The following is a 20,434-nucleotide window of genomic DNA, read 5'->3' as shown; positions in this document are numbered from 1 at the left end:
CGTCATCTTGTGTCCCCTTAGTGCCTCGCGGCCCACCTGCACGGCCAGCGCTGCCCCCCGTACGTGATCAACCTGGACCCCGCCGTGCACGAGCTGCCCTTCCCCGCCAACATCGGTGAGAGGGGCTGGGCGGAGGGCGGCAGCGTGACGGGAGAGGAACAGGGCGGGGTGGGGGATCGCGTTTGTAGGGTCTGCAGGAACGGAACGGGTCCCTTCTGCTGTGAACGACGTAAAGCTGTTCTGATGTGCTGCTTTCCTTGTACTCTATGAAGAGGAGGAGGTATTTCACAGCACACACTTGGTTAGGCTGTTTGTTCTCTCTTTAAAAGGTGCCAAGGCCTAACGTGAGGTGGACTTTAAGTTGTTGTGGGGGCTGGCTTGTTTTTCCTTTGTTTAGAATCGTAGAGTATTTTGAGTCGGAAGGAACCCCTGAGGACCATCAAGTCCAGCTGCCCAAAAAATCAAACCATATGTCTGAGAGCAGTGTCCGAATGCTCCTTGAACTCTGGCAGCTCCGGGCCGTCATCAGGGCTGACCCTCCCCTGATACAGCTCTATGCAGTTCCCTCAGGTCCTGTCACTGTCACCAGAGAGCAGAGCTCAGCACTGTCCCTCTGCCCCCTATGAGGACCTGTAGGCCACCATGAGGCCTCCTCTCAGCCTCCTCTGCTCTGGGCTGAACACACTGAGGGAACTCAGCAGCTTCCTCTACAGACCTTTCACCATTTCGTAGCCTTCCTTTGGATGCTGTCTTTTATATCCTTATATTGTAGTACCTAAATCTGCACACAATGCTTGAAGTGAGTCCACACCAGGTAGAGCAGAGCAGGACAGTCCTTCTCTGGATGACAGTGCTTGGCCTGATGCACTCTAGGCTATGGTTGGCTTTCTGGGCTGCCTGAGCACACTGTGGGCTCATGTTCAACTCGCTGTAGACCACGTTCCCCAAATGGCTTTCAGCAGGGTTGCTGCTCAGTATCTTATCCCCCAGGCTGTATGTATAGCCAGGGGTGCCACTTCCTGGTTGCAGAATCTGGCACCTGCTCTTGTTAAACTTCATGCAACTGGTGATTGTTTAGCTCTCTAATTTACCTAGATCTCTGCAAGGTGTCTCTGCTCTTGACAGAGTCAGCAGCTCCTCAATTTATTATCATCAGAAAACATGCTGAAAGCACTTCATAGTCCTAAATCCAAGTCATTTCTGAAGATATTAATGAGAATTGTCCCAGTAATGGAGTTGGAGTGTGATTTAATGCATGTGGCTTTTTTTCTTTTCTTCTCTCCGTCATTGACAATGAACATTTTAGCAGATTTGATTGGGTTTCCTATCCCCAGAGGCGTGCAGTGGCTGTATGCTAACAAATAACTTCTTAAAGCGGTATAGAAGGCATTAATTTTGGGTCAAATACCTTAAAAACAAACAGGCTTTATGTCCAGCCATTCCCAAAGGTCTGCTGTTCCCTAAGCCTTGCCAGGACTTAGCTTTGTTGACAATTCTGTCTCTTAAACTTTCTAAAAGTGTAAGCCCATCTCTTAGAAAATAGAAAAGGTATTTTGGATACCAGAATGTTCTTCCTGATGTCAGCTGAAGAGTTAGAGAATGCCTCTCAATCCTGGGTCTCTCATAAAGTGGTAAGTATTTGAAAGATGTGTGCTTTATTAACCGATGTTGACAAAATAAGAATAAAATTCAGCTTAAGCAGTTACAGCTCAATGACTGAATCTGGTGAAGCTTCACATGAGGCACGCTGGGTTTCATGTATATGCTGAGAGCTCAACGGGTCTGTTTTGTTTTCTTTGTGTGAGATTTGTCCTGCTGGTACTAGATTTGTTAATGAGACAAAAGGAGACTTGATAGAAAAGGAAAGGCTTTTGATGATAAGCAAATTAACAAAGGAGACTGTTTTAAAATAAATGTACTGAAACAATTTATGCTTGCTCCCATTCCAGATATCCGGGACACTGTGAAGTACAAAGAAGTCATGAAGCAGTATCCTTTCTTTTGGTCTTACAATGATCTTCGAAATCTCAAGTTTTGAAAAAGCTGTCACTTTTACATGGCAGGATAAGGGGGGATTGGGATTGCAATAATGCAGATTATTGCATGAAGACCAAAGGTTTTTGACTGTGTATTTCTTGCATCTGAGATTAGAAATGCGTGTGAGCAAGATTTTTATGCTCCTTGGGTCATTTTCTTCTCGTGTGCTACAGGTGTTTCTGCTTAGTAGTATGTTTTTACAAATTATATGAGTCATAGAATCATAGAACAGTTTGGGTTGGAAGGGACCTCTAAGCTCATGTAGTTCCAACCCCCTGCTATAGGCAGGGACACCTCCCTCTAGGACACTGTTAAGTACTGAGTTACTGACTGTGTAGTTGATCTTTTTTGGAAAGACAAGGATGACTTTGTTTCTACATGTATGCATACATTTTTCTCTGTCTGGAATAGTAATGCTTGGATAGTGGCAAGGGGAAGCCTCGGGGTAAACCCTCTTCACTTTGACAGTCACACTTGTTTGTGTATGAAAAAGACCACGCTATTCAACTACTGCAGCACTTAGAAGACTTAATTGTATATGTGGAGTATTGTCTTTTTCTGTAAGGTATCCAATGTGCGTTGCAAAAGGCCAACAGCTATCAGAATGTTAAAAGGAAGCTCTCTGAGGTCTGCATGATCATCTGCTTTCCTGAATGAAGCGTCTAGATATGGGCTGGGCCCAAATGGTGGAATAGTGACCTCTCTCAATCTTTTTGCTACGAGATTTGATCAGGTATGAGGTTGCTCCTACGTGATACCCTGCTATGAATACTGTGCCTGGAGGCTGTAGATGTTTTTTGTGTATCTAGAGTTTCAGAAAGTGCTATTTAACCTTCTAATATTTTTTTAGAGTTAGTGCCTTCTCCCTATTTTGCAAAGCAGCCAAACTGCAGCAGCTCTTAATTAAGTGAAATGTATCCTTACTCTTTTCCTACTATTCTTTGTCATGTAAAATTTAGAGGCTTCATGTACAGAACTTTAAGTCACATAACTGTTCTGTTTCTGTATTCGCCGTAAAAACTTATGTGTGATTGCTCTGACTTCGAAGTAGGGAAGTCACTTTTGGAGATTGATCAAGTTTCCCTAGGCTTACTTGATAATTTTATGTTCTCTTAAGTGTTAATGCTTAATCAGCTCTGGGGTGGCAACCTCATTTGAGATGTTAAAGAAGTGCCAAATCTCTTAGGAAATAGAGAACAGTTGCATTCATTATATCATTTGCTTCACCAGGTACTAGAACACAGGTAAAATCAAGGCTGTTTTTGCAAGGTTTCACAGTATCTGAGTATTTGCTGTCCATTTCCATCTTCAGATTCAGAGACTTATAGCTTTTATTGTATCAGTGTCTATTTTTATAGCTATAGTAGCTATGCAGGCTAGAGTTGAGTTGAGTTTCCTGTTTGGATCCTAAATACAAAGTGTGCTGCTGCTTTTTCAATCAGGTGATGAAGTTTATCGAAAAGCGACAAAACGCATCCAAGTGAGTATATTTCACCAAGTTTTATTCTTCTGAGTCAATGTGGGAAAATATGTGACATCCATAAAAAGGATCTCTGTGTGTTTCCTCGTTGTTCTTCTGCCTTGGGGTAAATTTTATCTGGAAAAAAGGCACAGAATTAGAACAGGTTTCTGGACTTCTAAAAAAAATACATGTATTACAAAGAAATATCTCTGATTTTAGATCAGATTTTCTCATCCTTCATCAGACTTTCATTTTTTTCCCCTCACTTTCCTTCTTAAACAGGCATAGTACGTGTGGAATTAATCCCATTGGCTCTAACAGAATCTTAAGAGAGTGAGTGCTACTCACAAAAGTCACGCAGAAATTCTTCAGCTATACTCATAAATCTCATCACTATTTGGGAGAAGCTTTTCTGATCCATAACGCAATAAGAATGTGATTTGCTGTTCCCTGCATGTGGTAATCTGGTCACAACAGGACTGTGTGCCTGATTAATTTTCCCTATTTTTTTGTTGGTGGTGACTTCTTAACAGGTATGTTATCATTGACACACCTGGACAGATTGAGGTGTTCACGTGGTCAGCATCAGGAACCATCATAACTGAGGCGCTGGTAAGAGTATTCTATGTGACTTGACATTGAGGCTGTGTGAAAAACGTGCCTGGCCTTCTTCCAATCAAGATGCCTTTTGCCGTGTTTTTCCAGGCTTCCTCTTTTCCCTCAGTTGTTGTTTATGTGATGGACACCTCTCGCAGTACCAACCCTATCACCTTTATGTCCAACATGCTGTACGCCTGCAGGTAAGAGAAGCTGAATATGCAAACCACCTCTTTTGAGTGCTTTGTCCCCTTTATATTATCTGGTGGGGTGGGAGAGTGACTGTTTAGACTTCATCCAGGGAGCTTTTCAGTTGAGGAGAATATGTGCAACTCATTTCTTGGGAATGTGGCTGATAGGAAAGACCAGGGCTTACAGAAAAGTAATAATGTTGTTGTGGCTATACTCAGTTTGTTTTCTGACTTAAATAAGGGATTTCTGTTGTTAAAATAAATAATGGAGCAGACAAATTATTAAGTATGTGAATCCCAACGTTGACTTCTTTTAACACATTTCTTCCAGATGTTGACTGTAGTTCAGTTTTCTTCTTCTTGTCAGAGATTTAAGTTAGAACCATCATTTCTCAGAGACAAGTGGGGGCTTGGGATTTGTAGAATCACAGAATGGCCTGGGTTGAAAAGAACCACAATGCTCATCTGGTTTCAACCCCCTGCTATGTGCAGGGTTGCCAACCAGTAGACCAGGCTGCCCAGAGCCACATCCAGCCTGGCCTTGAATGCCTCCAGGGATGGGGCATCCACAACCTCCTTGGGCAACCTGTTCCAGTGCGTCATCACCCTCTGGGTGAAAAACTTCCTCCTAATATCCAACATAAGCCTCCCCTGTCTCAGTTTAAAACCATTCCCCCTTGTCCTATCACTGTCCACCCTCATAAACAGCTGTTCCCCTCCTGTTTATACGCTCCCTTCAAGTACTGGAAGGCCGCAATGAGGTCTCTCCAGAGCCTTCTCTTCTCCAAGCTAAACAACCCCAGGTCCCTCAAACATTCTTCATAGTAATCTCTTCATTTACAAAATCTACAGAACTAGAAAGTTTCCAAAGAGCTTTAAAGGTGATACACCTCTTTACAGGTGTTGCTATGACAATGTAAAGGGCTGTATGCAGCCACTGAACTTTCTGATGCTTTTCACACTCTGGTTTGTACTTGTTTGAGCACGCTACTATAGTGATGTGGTGTTTTGTTTGCACCTAATGAGGAATATACAAGTGGGGACAAATCCCAGCAGAAGAAATCAGTGTGGAAATAAGAACAATGCGTCACTTCTAGCTTATTTGATTGTTCATAAGCTCTTGTTTTGAATTTTGTTTTGTTCCCAAATTGTTACACAAATCAGATAGCAGTGTATCGTTATGGCATCTCTTGCTACTGAATGTAATTGGAGCACTGGGAATTTCATCCAAGCATGTTCAGCAGTTGTTGGAGTTTATGACTTAATGTAGCTTGTCTAGTAAAGTCTGCAACATTTCTTTTATCAACAAGATATTATATATTAAAAAAAGCCTCATTTTTGCTCTAGCATCTTACAGTCCGTGGCTTTTACTTGCACTTTCTGGCAGTGTTACTGGACTCTTCAGGCAAACTGGATATGGAACCATTCAATTTTCCTAATCAAGGCTGAATGTAGTTCTTTGTTATAAGCATCCTAGTTGATAAGTCTTGCTAGAGTTGTGATTTATCTTTGTTTAGTATTTTTCTTTGTCTTCAAAGTTAGTTTATTACAGCAGCGATAATCTCTATCTAATATCTACTATTTTTCTAATAATTCTAAGCTGTTACTGGGAATATTTTAAAAGCAACTCACACTTGTTTCCTTTTCAGTATTACTGACAGCTCTTTCCTCTCAAGGTGCTTAATCTGCTCTTTTGGTTATTGGCTGTCTTGGATGTTTCCCTACTGGATGCACAAAATAGTTTAGGTATCAGAAGACATCTGGAAGTCATCTTGGAATGTTTTGCACAAGTCTTGCCTGCTTTGTGCTTAATATTTTTATCTGTTCTAATGAGTATTACATTATTTTTTAACGGTTTTTTTTTTTTTTTGTTAATCTTTCAGTATTCTGTACAAGACAAAGCTACCTTTTATTGTTGTCATGAACAAGGTAAGTGAAATCTATGGTTTCTAAGTTCCAGTAGAGCATTGTTGTCTTCATCTTATTACAGAGTCATAGAATGGCCTGGGTTGAAAAGGACCACAATGATCATGTGGTTTCAACCCCCCTGCTATGTGCAGGGTCGTCAACCACCAGACCAGGATTTTTCTGGAAAAGAAAGGCTGGGAAGGATCTGCAGGCTGAAAACTGAATCTAGGAAAGATCTTTAACCAGGCAGAGAAAGCAGTGAGACAAAACAGGGGCAGGCAGTTACACCCAAACATTCAAATTAGACATCGTGCTACCAATTGGAAAAATGTTTTGCAGGATCTGTTAGAGGTTTGATTTCTTGAGGCTTTCTTGGTCTAAATCCTTGAGTGAATTTTGTAAACTGTGCTTTACAAATTCAGTGTCAATTGGAAATGTATGTCACTGAGGTGGATTTTCCCTTGGAAGCTGTCTGAATGACTGCATGCCAGTCCTATTCTCACTTTAGTCTTTAAAAGTAGAATATTTGGACCTTGGCCCAGAAATCCCCACTGCTTCAGTGTTTCTTTGATAGATTTGTTTTTCATTTGCACTTGTTTTAAAGTGTGCCATCCATGGCCTCCTAACAGCTTAATGCTGCGCTATAAGGAAACGTAACTTTCTAACGTAAGGGTAAGTTCATTATTGAATCTGCTTTTACAGTACCCTGCCTTCTTAAAATAATTGTCTTAAGCATTGCTTCTGAACACTGGACCGAAGACTTAGGATAGGAATTGTGTCATACCTGCCTGTACAAAATGTGTATGGTTCTAATTGGTGACTTTTAAAATGTCCCAGTATCTGCCAGAAAACAGATACTTACTGTGCTGAGGATACACGTCTGTGGTTGTGTCAGGTATTGGTTTGTAGCCTAAAGGAATGCTTTTAAGCTTAACAGGTTGCCAGCTCTTTAAACATAATAATTTCATGTATTAGAAGACTCCAATTTCTGTTGTAAGTACTGTTCCTTCTCCTCGCAGGCATTCTTTTGAATTCAAGGAGTTGTTCTTCCAACACAGCAATTTCTGTGTGTGCATACACATCTCACATGCTTCTTTTAGAGTGCCAGTGCTTTGAGTGTGAAGTTTCACCTCACCTCTGCTGAGCAGGATTGATATCTGATGTGCTCCAACTACATGCATCTTCCTAGTGACCCTTACAGTGCATGTCTTTAATATCTTCGTCCTTACTTAGCAAGTTTTTGTATACTGTTTAACAGACAATAGTTCTAGAATAAGCTGTGGGAAAGGGTATGAGGCAGGAAAATGGTTCTCTCTTAAGAAAATGCTTTATAGGCAAGACTAAAAGAAATGGAACTTCTATAGTACGTGTATGGAAAGGTAGACCCACGGTTTTGGGTTCACAACTTCATTTAGATCTGGATTCTAGCCTTCAGTAACAAGACAAGTCAGCAGGATTTGAAGAATTATTGACAAGCATTTCAAAATTGATTCCTAATAAGAATGGAGAAATCCCAAGGAATTGTGCAGGGATAAAGAGAGGGCCTTGAGGGTTCTCCTCGACAGGAGCGGGCAGTGTGTGCTTGCAGCCCAGAAGAATAACCATATCTTGGGCTCCATAAAAAGAAGTGTAGCTAGCAGGTCAAAGGAGGTGATTGTCTCCCTCTACTCTGCTCTTGTGAGACCCCACCTGGGGTTCTGTATTCTGAGAAAAGGCTTTGGGGACTGTAGTGCCAGGACAAGGATTAATCATTTTAAACTAAGAGTAGGTTTAGATTAGATACAAGTAAGAAATTCTTTTCTATGAGGGAGGTGAGGCACCAGAACAGGTTGCCCAGAGAAGTTGATGCTCTCTACCTGGCAGTGTTCAAGACAAGGTTGGATGGGGCTTTGGGCACCTCAGTGTAATTGGAAGGTTCATGCCCCCCCCACCACAGCAGGGAGGTTGGGACTAGATGATCTTTAAGGTTCCTTCCAACCCAAATCATTCTGTGAATAGATTTAACAAATATTAGATTTACAGAGGATAAAAAAATATCAACTTCTAGAGTTGATTCAGTTTTACTTATAGAACTCAATCAAAGGATTTCTTAATTGTCAGTTTTTGGATCCTTGATGGATTCAGTTCTGTCACAAGTAATTTGAATAATACAAGGAAATACTTCTTTTTTCTGTTTTCCTCCTTCTTACTGGTGCTGGGAAATGAAATATATCAATTTTAGACACTTGTGTTGTAGTAGTTGAGTATTTACATGTACTTTGATATGTTTATAAAACTCTTTAACAGACTGTTCAATTGTCAATCCATGTAAACTTATAGAACCATCTTACCTGTTTTGCGTCCATGATCTTGCTCTGAGTTTACTTTATAAGTCCTTTAGGTCAGAGCACAGCTGAAAGGTCCTACAGCATTTTGCCTAACACAGAAGTGTCCCACAGCTCCCGAGTCAGTCAAAAAAGGATTCAATCTGTTCTCGTCACACCTCAATCATAAAATGTAATATTTACAAATTAAGCTGTTTTGTAAAGCAAGTTTTGGATGCCTTTCAGTAAGCCGTACAATTTTTTATAGCCTGATTTTCAGTTGTTTTCTTAAACACTCCTTAAAACTGAGATAGGTTTCTCTTGTCCTCTTGTATTGAAGTGGTTGATTAGACTAAAAAAAAACCCAGAACTTGGAAAACTGCAGACCAGGGCTGAACGTTTTGAAAAGATCAGCATTATGTAAGTTTAACATGCTTTTTTTTTTCATTAGCCTTAGGATGTGGACAAAGAATTAATCATTTCTTACTCCTGAAAACTCTGTCTTCTCCTTCCAGACAGACATAATTGATCACAGTTTTGCGGTAGAATGGATGCAGGACTTTGAGACTTTTCAGGATGCTCTGAATCAAGAGACTTCCTACGTCAGTAACCTGACTCGTTCTATGAGTTTAGTGCTGGATGAGTTTTACAGTTCACTGAAGGTAAGTTTTCTCTCTCTCTTTTTTTTTTTTTAATTTTATTTTTAATTTTAAATACCTTTCACAAAAGCTTGGAGAAGAGAAAGCTCAAGGAGCATAGTTGGTGTCTGGTGGTGTCACCCCTGGTCCAGTAATCTTTAATTTATCCATCAGTGACTTGGATGAAGTGATAGGGTGCCTCCTCAGCAAGTTTGCTGTTGCTATCAAACTGTGTGGAGTGCTCTGCTGCCTTTCAGAAGGTTCTCGACAGGCTGGAGCAATTAATTCTCAGGGTCCAACTGGAGGTCTGCAGGTAGCAGTGTTCCCTGATCTTGTTCAGCGTCTTCATCAGTGACCTGGATGCAGGGATAGAGTCCACCCTCAGCAAGTTTGCTGATGATACAAAGCTGGGAGGAGAGGCTGACACACAAGAAGGCCGTGCAGCCATTCATTGAGATGTGGACAGGCTGAGAGTTGGCAGAGAGGAACCTGATGAGGTTCAACAATGGCAAGTGTAGAGTCCTACACCTGAGAAGGAATAATCACATGCACCAGTACAGGTTAGGAGTTGAGCTGCTGGAGAGGAGTGTCCTGGTGGATAACACGTTGCCCATGAGCCAGCAGAGTGCCCTTGTGGCCAAGAAGACCAGTTTCTCACAGCTATCATCAGTTAGTAGTTGGTAATAAATTACATTAATATCCCCATGCTGAGTCTGTTCTGCCTGTGGCTATAGTCTCCTTGTCATTTTCAGCCTTTGAGTCCTTTTTTATCATTATTCTTTTCCTCAGTTCCTTTGAGATGGGAGAGAGAGAGAGTGGTGTGACAGAGCTCCATCAGTGTGAAACTATCACAATTGCCTCATCTTGTTCATTATTTTTAGACACTGTATTATCTTAACTATATATTTGTGGGATGTTGAGTTCTGAAGTACAAGAGTGTGCTGCAGAGCCAAGTTTGCCTTTTTAAACTAGTGTTATTTTTCTTCTGCAATCAATTTTGTAGAAGAGAAAGGAAAACTCAGTTCCCTGGGTTATTTAAAAGTAGACAATGGGGGAGGAAATGGGTATCAGTGGATTCCCACAGGTATTTTTTCAAAGACATTGTTTAGCCTTTCCAGCTCGCATTCTCTGTCAGTTCCCTCAAGACTCACTTTACTTACCTTTTAGTTCTAATGTATGGTTTTCTTTTACAGGTGGTTGGTGTTTCTGCTGTGTTAGGCACAGGACTGGATGATTTTTTTGTTCAGCTCTCTAAAGCTGTAGAAGAATATGAGAGGTAAGTTGATAACAGTTGATTCCCGACCCTCTGAATACTTGCTGAAATTCCTGATTCACTAAACTGCTCCTTTGATTTGAAGAAGTGTTCACTTTTCAAGCCAAGGTAATAAGGTTTCTAGTAAGCTGAAATGTAAGAGTATAAGAAGCAATCAAAAGAAACTATGCAGTGGTGAATTTTTTGTGTGCTATTCAATGGGGAAAAGAAGTAAAAGCCAACTGCGCTAGCAAATTCTGAAGTCAGTTTTTTGACCTGCTTCTGTACAATGAACAAGCTTTGAATTGTCCTTATAAAGAGGTAGACAGAATAGGTGAGTGAGCTGAAATTCAAGAATTCTTTGAGAACTTGATGGATTTACTGGATTCTTCCTCACAAAATACTGCTAGACTGCTCTGTAACATTAGACAGCAAATCTAGGAATTTGGATTACATGAAAATAGCTAAGACAGACCATGTATTGTTTTTAGAGGAGAACATGTGATGCTGGATCAGACAGTCTGAGAAAGGCTGCTACAACTTTATGCTCCCCAGTTCAAACTAGCAGGGAGACTGAATGTCATGTATGTACACAGCCAGCCACACAGGTTAGATGGATACACAGAGAGCTTATTGCGAACTTCATAGAATAGTAGAATGGCTTAGGTTGGAAGGGGTCTTAAAGATCATCCAGTTCCAACCCCATTGCCTTGAACAGGGTTGCCACCCACTAGATCAAGTGGCTACCCAGCACATCAGGCTGCCCAGGGCCCCATCCATTCTGGTCTTGAATGCCTCCAAGGATGGAGCATCTACAGCTTCTTTGAGCAACTTATGCCGGAGTCTCACCACTCCCTGAGTGAAGAATTCCTTCCTAACATCTAATTTTTCCCACTTTAAATGTTTAGTCAGAGTGAGTGATCTGCTGGTTATGGCAGTGTAATGACTAGTTCTATAGAGCTGGGTTGTTGTTTTTTTTCCCAATTTTTATTTTTTAATCTAACCAGACTGCATGAGAAAGATTTGGCATTTTAATGGAGTATATTCACTTATTTTGCATCCTTTAGTTTCAGAATACATTTGGTTAGAAGAACTGTTAGTTTGGGATAGGGACAAGCCTCCAAAGTGATCCCTTCTTAACAGAAATGATGTATTAGCTGAGAATGAATGCACTGTGTATGTTTATCTTTGCAGGGAGTATCGTCCAGAATATGAGCGCCTGAGGAAAACATTGGTAAGTGCTTTTAACTACTGTAGCCTGGAGTGGTGTACCTTGCAGTCACTTTTATTCACTCTGTGTTGTGAGGCTGTAACATTTCATTTAATATTAAGTGGGGAAAAAGTCTGAAGCTCACAGTCTGACTTTTTCCCCTAGATTTGGGGAACACATAGGGATGTTTCGTAGAAGAGCTGTTGCTTGCTGTTCTAGTGATAAATAATTCACGTTTACTGGGGCATATTTCTGCACCAGTGGAATGCACAGTTTTGGCTTAGATAATTCATAATGAAGACTGAATTGGAATGCCAAAATGAGTAGCTCTGCTCACATGGAGTTCTGGCTGTGCAAGGACAGTTCTTGCAGACGCAGCTTCATTGAGTTTGATTTCCTGATGCAGCTGAAAATGTTCCTGAAGTTCAGCGTGTTGGAGGTTGCTTTCACAGAATCACAGAATGGCCTGGGTTGGAAAGGACCTCAAGAATCATGAATCTCCAACCCCCCTGCTGGGCAGGGCCACCAACCTCCCCATTTACTAGACCAGGTTGCTCAGGGCCCCATCCAACCTGGCCTTGAACATCTCCAGGGAAGGGGCATCCACAACCTCCCTGGGCAGCCTGTTCCAGCACTCACCACTCAGCTTTCCATGCTTAACCAGAAGTTTTGTGTAACTTCAGGTGCAATGTAAGACTTGCTTGTTGACTTCTGTTTTTTGGGTTTTTTTTTTTTTTTTGCCCCTGGGACAGAGTATTGTGGGAGATATAGTTTAAATGTTTTCAGAAGCCACTTGTGACTTTGTACCCACAGGAAAAGGCTCAAAATAAACAAAAGAAAGATCAGCTGGAGCGCCTTCGGAAGGACATGGGCCCTGTGTGTATGCAGGGCAACACACTTGCAGGTATTTTCTCAAGAATGAAGGTGAAGTTCACTGCAGAAGCTCTCTGAAGAGCCTGCCTTGTCAAATCACACAGAGCTTTCCTCTGCAAAAACATGAAAGCATGTTCATCTTAGTGGAGTGGGACTTTAGTTCCTGGGGGATGGGTCAGACTTAGCTCTACTATGTGTCAGTCACAAACATGCAAAGAAGAAACCCTGGTGTGTAGATAAAGCAGTGGATGTACTTGGAATAATGAAATATTTGAGAAAAGATGAAACAGTCAAATTAGAATATGAGACAACTCTGCTGTTGCTTGAGCTGTTGCCTTATATGAGGTTCAGTTTGGTGCCGATGCAGTCTATCCTGAATCTTTGGACAGAAAGCTCATACTTACAGATTCCCTTTAGAGTAGATATTCACAGTATGCACATAGAAATGGTCAGGGCATGAGCTAACTTACTTGTTAGTGTGATGTTTTGCCTACAACCATTTCTGTTCTTTCTAAGGGTCTGATGATGCTTCTGCAATGGGTCCTTCTGAGCTGATTCTAACACGAGGAAATCTGGATGAGGATGAAGAGGAGAGGGAGAGTGATACTGACGACATTGACCATGAAGGTAAGGCAATGAGAGATGTGATTTGATCTAAAAACTGCTCATCTAGGCATGAAATATCCTCTGTATTTCATTAACTGTATTGACTGTACAGAGAGCCTAAGAGAAAAGCAAACATTCAGTTACCTAAATAAAGGTGCCTGAATCTGTAGCAGAAGCCCAGCCACAGTGCTCAGTTCAGTGATACCACACTGCAATCTTCATGAAAGTTCAGCTGCAAATTTTATATTCAAGTAAGCATTTTAAATAAAATAATGCATAAAATAAGATGCATGCACTAGGCAACTTGTTATGCCTTTTAAGTTCTTAGGCTGTGTCATGTTCTGTTACAGAGTTTGCAGACTTGATTCTTTCCTTGTTCAATTAATATTTAGGATCACTTCTTTCTTCTCCCTTGTAATGAAATTGAAGACAAAATGGACCTGTGGTGTTGCTCAGACTAGCATGATCCTAGCTTTCTTCAGGAACACAAATAGAACAAATCCTGAAATGGTGTTGAATTGTGGATTTTTTTTCCCCCCCAGTTACTGAGGAGAGTCACGAAGAACCAGCCTTTAAAAACTTTATGCAAGAAACACGGATGAGATACCAGAGAAGAAGCAATGAGGATGAATGAGGCACCCAGAAATAAATGGCTTGAAATTCCTTGAATTAATGGAATTAACGGTAAAGGAACAGCATAAAGAAAGCTGCATGGAAACATGCTTGAAGTCTGAAGTCCCTGAACAGCTGCTTCTGATATACTGTACCTTCCTGCAGTAAGTGTTGGTCATGTGAGTACAGGGTTTTCTATCCAACTGACTGCACATATGGCCATCTGCTACAAAACCACAGAACCCTGGGAGTTGGAAGGGACCCCTGGAGATCCCCCAGTCCAAGCCCTGCTGAAGCAGGTTCCCTAAAGCAGGTTGCACAGGAAAGCATCCAGGTGGGTTTGGATATCTCCAGAGAAGGAGACCCCACCACCTCCCTGGGCAGCCTGTTCCAGAGCTCTGCCACCCTCACAGTAAAGAAGTTTTTTTGTCTGATGTTCGTATGGAACTCCTATTTTCTCGTGTGTGCTTGTTGCCCCTTGTCCTGTTGCTGGGCACCAACGAACACAGCCCCATCCTCCTGACCCCCTCAGATACCGATCAGCACTGATCAGATCCAGCGGTGGATTCGAATGTAACCGCTCTGCCCCACCAGTCCTCCAGGACTGGATGTCATTGGTCCTTCAATCCCTTCCATGCACGCGTGCGGAAGTGGCGTCCCGTTGCTGAAGCCGCTCTGAGCCACCGGGTCCGCCGGTCTCTGTAGTTGTCTCCCGTGCAGCCACACGCATGCGCGTTGGAATGCGGAAGTGGCTGAAACTGCTGTAGCCGCTCTATGCCACCAGTCTCGATGGTGGAAGGTCCTCCAGGCCCTACTAGGAATGCGCGCGGAAACGCGGAAGTGGCGTCTTTGCTGCAATGCGCGCGTTCGCCTCTGGGCTTCAGGTTCTCCTCTTGTAGATAAAAACACAGTTTTGCTTAAATGAGGATTAATAATTATTTTGTGATCCCTACACTGAAATCTCCTTTCCTTCTTAATCCTCCAAAAACATAAAACAGTTATCATAACAAAATTATTCCATCTAAAACAGTTGCATATTAAAAAAAACATATATATATTTTAAGCTTAAAAAGTCTGAGTACTTTGTTCTTTCTATTTCAATCCTTCTTGACCTATCGTGGGCCACTTTAGCCAAGCTACTAAAAGAGATGTCAGTGGGGGATGCGCAGGTGCACTCAGTGTATCCCCTGTAGTTGAATACAATGCAGGTTGCTGACATAGAGCAACCTGGAATGACGCTGATGAATCGTAGAATGGCCTGGGTTGAAAAGGACCACAATGATCATCGGGTTTCAACCCCCTGCTATGTGCAGGGTCGCCAACCAGCAGACCAGGCTGCCCAGAGCCACATCCAGCCTGGCCTTGAATGCCTCCAGGGATGGGGCATCCACAGCCTCCTTGGGCAACCTGTTCAGTGTGTCACCAATCTCTGTAAAAAAATTTCCTCCTCGTATCTAACCTAAACCTCCCCTGTCTCAGTTTAAAACCATTCCCCCTTGTCCTATCACTATTCACCCTCATAAACAGCTGTTCCCCCTGCTGTTTATATGCTCCCTTCAAGTACTGGAAGGCCACAATGAGGTCTCCCTGGAGTCTTCTCTTCTCCAAGCTAAACAAGCCCAGTTCCCTCAACCTTTCCTCATAGGAAAGCCCTCTGATCATCTTAGTGGCCCTCCTCTGGACCCACTCCAAGAGCTCTACATCCATCCTGTACTGGGGGCCCCAGGCCTGGATGCAATACTGCAGATGGGGCCTCACAAGAGCTGAGGAGAGGGGGACAATCACCTCCTTCTCCCTGCTGAAGTTTCTTACTACTTATGCACCTTATGCACTTACTACTTATGCTTCATGATGCTGAACAGATGTTTAGTTTTCCTAGGAGCCTGTTTTTCCCTTGACATTGTTTTAATAACACCTTTCCTTTTCACCGGCCCTATAGAAAGCCCAGAATGTTTCTCCTTTCTCATCTGATCTCAATTTCTTTAATAAAGGTGATCCAAAGAGTGCTATTTAGGCAGAGCTGAGCTGGTTGCTTGTAAGATCCAGGGCTTCAGTGTGGTTCAAACATGGACCAGAGCTGAGGTACACTTGGTAGTTCTAGCAGGGAGAAACTGCTGTCGGCAGCTGTCACTGCACTTAATACACTCACTTGGTGCCACGATATTAGTCAAAGTAATTGTATTTAATCAAGATGATCCCAGTGCAAAAGAGAAAAAGCAAATTCAAGTGCAGCAAAGCAGTATCGTATTGCTGTGGACGGACTCCAGCACAAGTGCCAATAGATTTATTTTATTAGGCACTAAAAGCTCGTTTCCTGACGCTGCTGACACAGAACAGAAAGGATTTTGCCTTAAAGAATTTAGAACTGGAGGTTAAAGTAATGGATAGGTGAGAATTACTGGACAGAAATATTAGAATTGTGGGTCATTCAACAACAGTCGCTGTTTCAGTAACTCTGGAGTCTCACCATTACACCTTCATTGAGGAAAATGAATTTTAAGAAGGCTTCTATGGAAATCAATGAAGCAGAGCAGCAACTTGCTATAGGTTTCCCTTACTAAAGCAGGAAGCAGCTTGAAAGCAAAACAAATGTTGCACAAAAATTCAAGTGAAGCAGCAGTGAGTGGTAATATGGTCTCTTTTTGTGCTCCCTGGACTTCAGCTCTGACCTGAACTCTGTTAAACTTTCACGTCCATCTAAGTTACAAAGTGACTTGCTTTGACTTCACCACTCTTCAAAAACAAGTTTCAAGTGCAGAAAAACCCAGAAGCTAAAAGCCAACTCCATTTTGGCTGAAGACTGGAAAACAGACCCAACCCTGTGAATGCAACAACTTCTTTACCTCTAGCAGCTGGAGTTCACCACACAGTTATTATTTGCAGCATCTGAGAGAACAATTCCTGCTTGCTTCTGTTGTCTGTGGGGAAAATTCTGCAGAATATGAGACAAACGGAGGGTGGCAGCAGCACCTCAAACTCTCAGCATCATATCTAACACCCAGAGCCACAGGCATTGGCAATAGAGCTTTAGCGTAGACTTATATACATGGGTTTAAAACCAGAGTGATCTGTTTGGCTTGTTGATTAATGCCTGATTGTATTAATTATGTTATTAATCATGCATTTAATTTACTCTTACGCTGTTCTGTCTTTCTTTGCAGCAGTATTCTATTTACTCTTAGCGTGCCTGCATCTTTACAGATCTCTCTGAATCTGGATAACTTTCCTTTTCACAGCAACTCAAAAAGCACTGTAAAAGATCGGAGAAGAATTATTTCAAAAGTTGGTTCTTACATCATTCATCCTCGAAAAACATCTTAGAATTCTACAGGGTGTCACAGACTCCTGGTAAGAGGCACTTTGTGACTTCTGAAGAGTAATCTGCTCCCTGGATCCCAGTCTCACTCATTGCTGTATCCGCACATTGGAGCCCATGGAACCACTGTCCCACTGCAGCTGCTGGTATAGACCAGCAATCACCAATTGTGATTTAGGTTATCCATTGCCTTTGTGCCCCTGTGCACCTCTGGGCTTCTGGAGATGGCCCTTGGATGGGCTGCAGCTCCTGTGAGAGTCCTGGTGCGTTAATTGGACATCCCCTGTGCCCTCACACCATTAGTTCTCTTTTACCTTAACAATACAAACCTGATAATATCTTTCTAGCATCTAAAATTGAAGTCTGTGGGAAAAAAAAAGAATTAATTAATGTCAAGCATAACTAAGGATGGCAACCTATTGGCTTGCTATATAATACACGAGAGTAGAGAGACAAAGGCATTTGAAAAGAACTTGCAACTCTGGCTTCCAAAGTATTATTTACTAACTAGAGTTTAAGGATTACAAATTGCAAGAAATAACCTTGCTTAATGCTATTAATTAGTTACTGCCAGTACTTAAAAGCTGAAATTTGTATGTACTTCTTTGTTTCTCAATGCCTGTGCTGTACGTAGGTTTTGCAAGTTAAATTCGCTGTCTGTTCAGCTGTTGGTAAAACTTTATTTGCCAAAATTCAGTCTGCATGAGTCAATGTTGCCTTTGCAACACATTCTGGCCTCCCTGGAAATCCACTTTCTCTATGGTTATGTTGCTTCTTCTATAAATCTCCAAATAATTTCAGTATGGTTGGCCAAAGGAACCTTTCCTGCTCTGGTCTGCACTTGTTCAGCTCTCCACCCCTACAAAATAATAACATTCAAATGAACACTTGAATACTGATGGAGATATTATGGATATTTAGGGATGGGACACCTTCCCTGTGAGTACAGGTTGAGAGCTGAGGCTGTGCAGCCTGGAGAAGAGAAGGCTCTGGGGAGACACGAGAGTGGCCTTTCAGTACCTAGAAGGGGCTGTAAGGGGGAAGGGGACAGGCTCTTCAGGAGGGTCTGTTGTGATGGGACAAGGGGAGATGGTTTCAAACTAAAAGAGTGGAGATTTAGGTTGGATATAAGGAAAAAGTTTTGATAGTAAGGGTAATGAAGCACTGGCAAATGTTGCTCAGAGAGGTGGTGGGTGCCCTGTCCCTGGTGACGTTCAGGTCACGCTGGTCAGGGCTCTGAGCAATATGGTCATTGCAGGGAGTTGGACTAGATGGCCTTTGAAGGCTCTCTCCAACTCAGATGATTCTGTTATTCCATATTCCCTTATTACTCTAAAGACAGCAAAGATTCCTTGTTACTTTACCTGTCTTCATAAGATCTTGGTAGCTTTTCCTCCTGTAAGTTGTTTTTGGCTCAGATACGACAAGGGCTTGCAGGATAGTAAATGCTAACAGTAGCATTACTACTGCTTACAGCATATCCTGCTTCTTTTCTGCTTCTCCCACACATTTTGTCTTAATTGGTCTCTTTTGGGTAGATAATATGCTGAAACTCTGCCCCAGTGTCTGCACAGGTTTCTATACAATCCTACAATTGGTTTCTTCTCCTTTCAGCTGACGTTCCTTATTACTCGTCAGTAATTTTCTTCCTCTTAATGGCTGTCTAGGACCAACAAATTTATTCCCGCAGCTTTAAGTTGCTTTTCCACTGCCTACTCCTTGCCCAAAGGGTACCAACTACTGCAAAAAAGATCTTTTATTTCACCTAATACTTGATAGATATCACCTCCCAAAACCACACTGAAGCTTGCCAAAAGCACACTCTTCCCCAAACCCTGAGATGCCTCTGTAGAAGTCTTTTCAAGCTGGGTAAGAGTTGGTTCATTTCAAGGATGCAGTTTTTTTCTAGTTCACGCTAAACTTTGCTCTAATTACAAGGAAAAATGATTGGAGGGCTGCTGTGTATTCACAGCAGCCTGTGACTTCTGTTCCTCTTCCTGCTGGCTAATTAATCTTACAGATATGGATTGTTCTAACGGCTTCGATTAGCGTGTGATAATGAAGATGAAACAGCATTCAACTTGTCTACAATAACACATAAAGCTTTGATATGCTAATTCCACACCCAAGGTTTTCCTTTTGAGGGAGTCTCCTTTTGAGGGAGTCTTGCTTTCTCTTTGGTTCCATCCCAGGCAACAAAGCTCATATTATTGCAGTTTGCTTCTGGCTTAAATTCTGTGTCATAGCAGGCAATTAGCAGTTATCTCACTACATTACATTGCTGCTTTCTCCTGGGGGGCACTGAAGAAAGTACGTCCCCTGTGTTTCTGCTTAGTGTATCTATAGGCATAACTGCAGAACTATATATAAAATTCAAAGCAACAAATGGACATCAGCACTCAGCCCCATCGTGACTCACCATCACGTGCCCCAGCAGCGTGCCCTACCTTGTACCAAGCACAGGCTCCCCCAGCTCTCCTCCTCCAGCTTTGGTGCTCGACCTCTTGTGCAATGGAACAAGCATCACACGGGACGTGACCCCACTCCCTTCATTTGGCAAGCTCAGGCACTGATGTTAATTATAGAAGGAAAAACATGTAAGGTTCCTTGAGAATCATAGAATGGCCTGGGTCGAAAAGGACCACAATGATCATCGAGTTTCAATGCTATGCTATGTGCAGGGTCGCCAACCACCAGACCAGGCTGCCCAGAGCCACATCCAGCCTGGTGTTGGATGCCTCCAGGGATGGGGCATCCAAGTCATCATCCAAGGGAGGACTGATGATCCTTCCATAACTGCTCACAGGCTTTTATCCAGCTTTTTCTCACAGACTTTTGCTGATAGGTTTTCCACTGCCTCCCCCCAGTGCTTTACTACCATAATCACCAGCCTGATCTTTTTCTTACTACGAAAAGAAATAGGTTTATCTGCTTACTGTTATTTTAAACTTCTCTACAAGAGAGAATATGAATGCTGCTATGTCCAATATAAGCTTTTATGTTAAATACAAAGAAGGCTGCAGGTGTTGCCTATGCAGCAAAGTCACATTGAGAACCAGGCAATATCACTCTAATACGTCCTAAAGGGATTCAAGGCTGCTTTATAAGAGATATTAGAAATTAATTTAAATGAGAAATTACCATTGGAGAGGCTCCAGAGGAATCTGTGCCTGACCCAGTGCTGTTCTCCTGCCTCAGCCAATCCTTTGGAGTGAAATGAAGCTTTGCTCAGAGAATTTGCACAGCTGAAGACATAGATAATGGCACAACCACAGCAATTTAAGACACAACGTGAGCAAGTGCTGCTTGAACGTGTGTTTTCACCCACCTCCACATCAAATATCCATGCATCCAAATCATGCTGTGTGCTTTGGGGCTGGCAGTAAGGAAGGGAAATGCTGTCTCTTTGAGAGCATTAAATCAGAAGAG

General features: G+C 42.2%; 1 protein-coding gene and 1 long non-coding RNA gene across 3 annotated transcripts in view; one reads left to right on the top strand and one right to left on the bottom strand.

Moving 5' to 3' along the window:
• Window positions 1-13,746, top strand: part of GPN1 (GPN-loop GTPase 1) — a 14,186-nt gene extending 440 nt beyond the window's left edge. The window contains exons 2-14 of the mRNA XM_419990.4: window positions 22-115; window positions 1,950-1,989; window positions 2,704-2,770; window positions 3,480-3,517; window positions 4,033-4,111; window positions 4,205-4,299; window positions 6,171-6,216; window positions 9,014-9,160; window positions 10,330-10,412; window positions 11,583-11,622; window positions 12,412-12,502; window positions 12,988-13,098; window positions 13,620-13,746. Coding sequence (XP_419990.3) covers window positions 22-115; window positions 1,950-1,989; window positions 2,704-2,770; window positions 3,480-3,517; window positions 4,033-4,111; window positions 4,205-4,299; window positions 6,171-6,216; window positions 9,014-9,160; window positions 10,330-10,412; window positions 11,583-11,622; window positions 12,412-12,502; window positions 12,988-13,098; window positions 13,620-13,711 — 1,023 coding nt within the window. The 3' untranslated portion in view covers window positions 13,712-13,746. The remainder of the gene's footprint in view (window positions 1-21; window positions 116-1,949; window positions 1,990-2,703; window positions 2,771-3,479; window positions 3,518-4,032; window positions 4,112-4,204; window positions 4,300-6,170; window positions 6,217-9,013; window positions 9,161-10,329; window positions 10,413-11,582; window positions 11,623-12,411; window positions 12,503-12,987; window positions 13,099-13,619) is intronic.
• LOC121110413 lies at window positions 3,495-20,434 on the bottom strand. 2 transcript variants are annotated; one of them, XR_006938903.1, is made up of 4 exons: window positions 20,147-20,434; window positions 19,453-19,574; window positions 10,297-17,368; window positions 3,496-3,634 (listed from the first exon to the last, which is right to left on the bottom strand). It is a non-coding gene; the product is annotated as an uncharacterized LOC121110413 (long non-coding RNA). The 2 variants fall into 2 exon arrangements; XR_005858617.2 differs by having other exon boundaries at window positions 3,495-3,634; window positions 10,297-19,574.

The sequence above is a fragment of the Gallus gallus genome, chromosome 3 (assembly GCF_016699485.2).
Source record: "Gallus gallus isolate bGalGal1 chromosome 3, bGalGal1.mat.broiler.GRCg7b, whole genome shotgun sequence".
NCBI lineage: Eukaryota > Metazoa > Chordata > Aves > Galliformes > Phasianidae > Gallus > Gallus gallus.
Note: the sequence above shows the minus strand (reverse complement) of the source record. Positions and strands in the feature narration are given on the sequence as shown.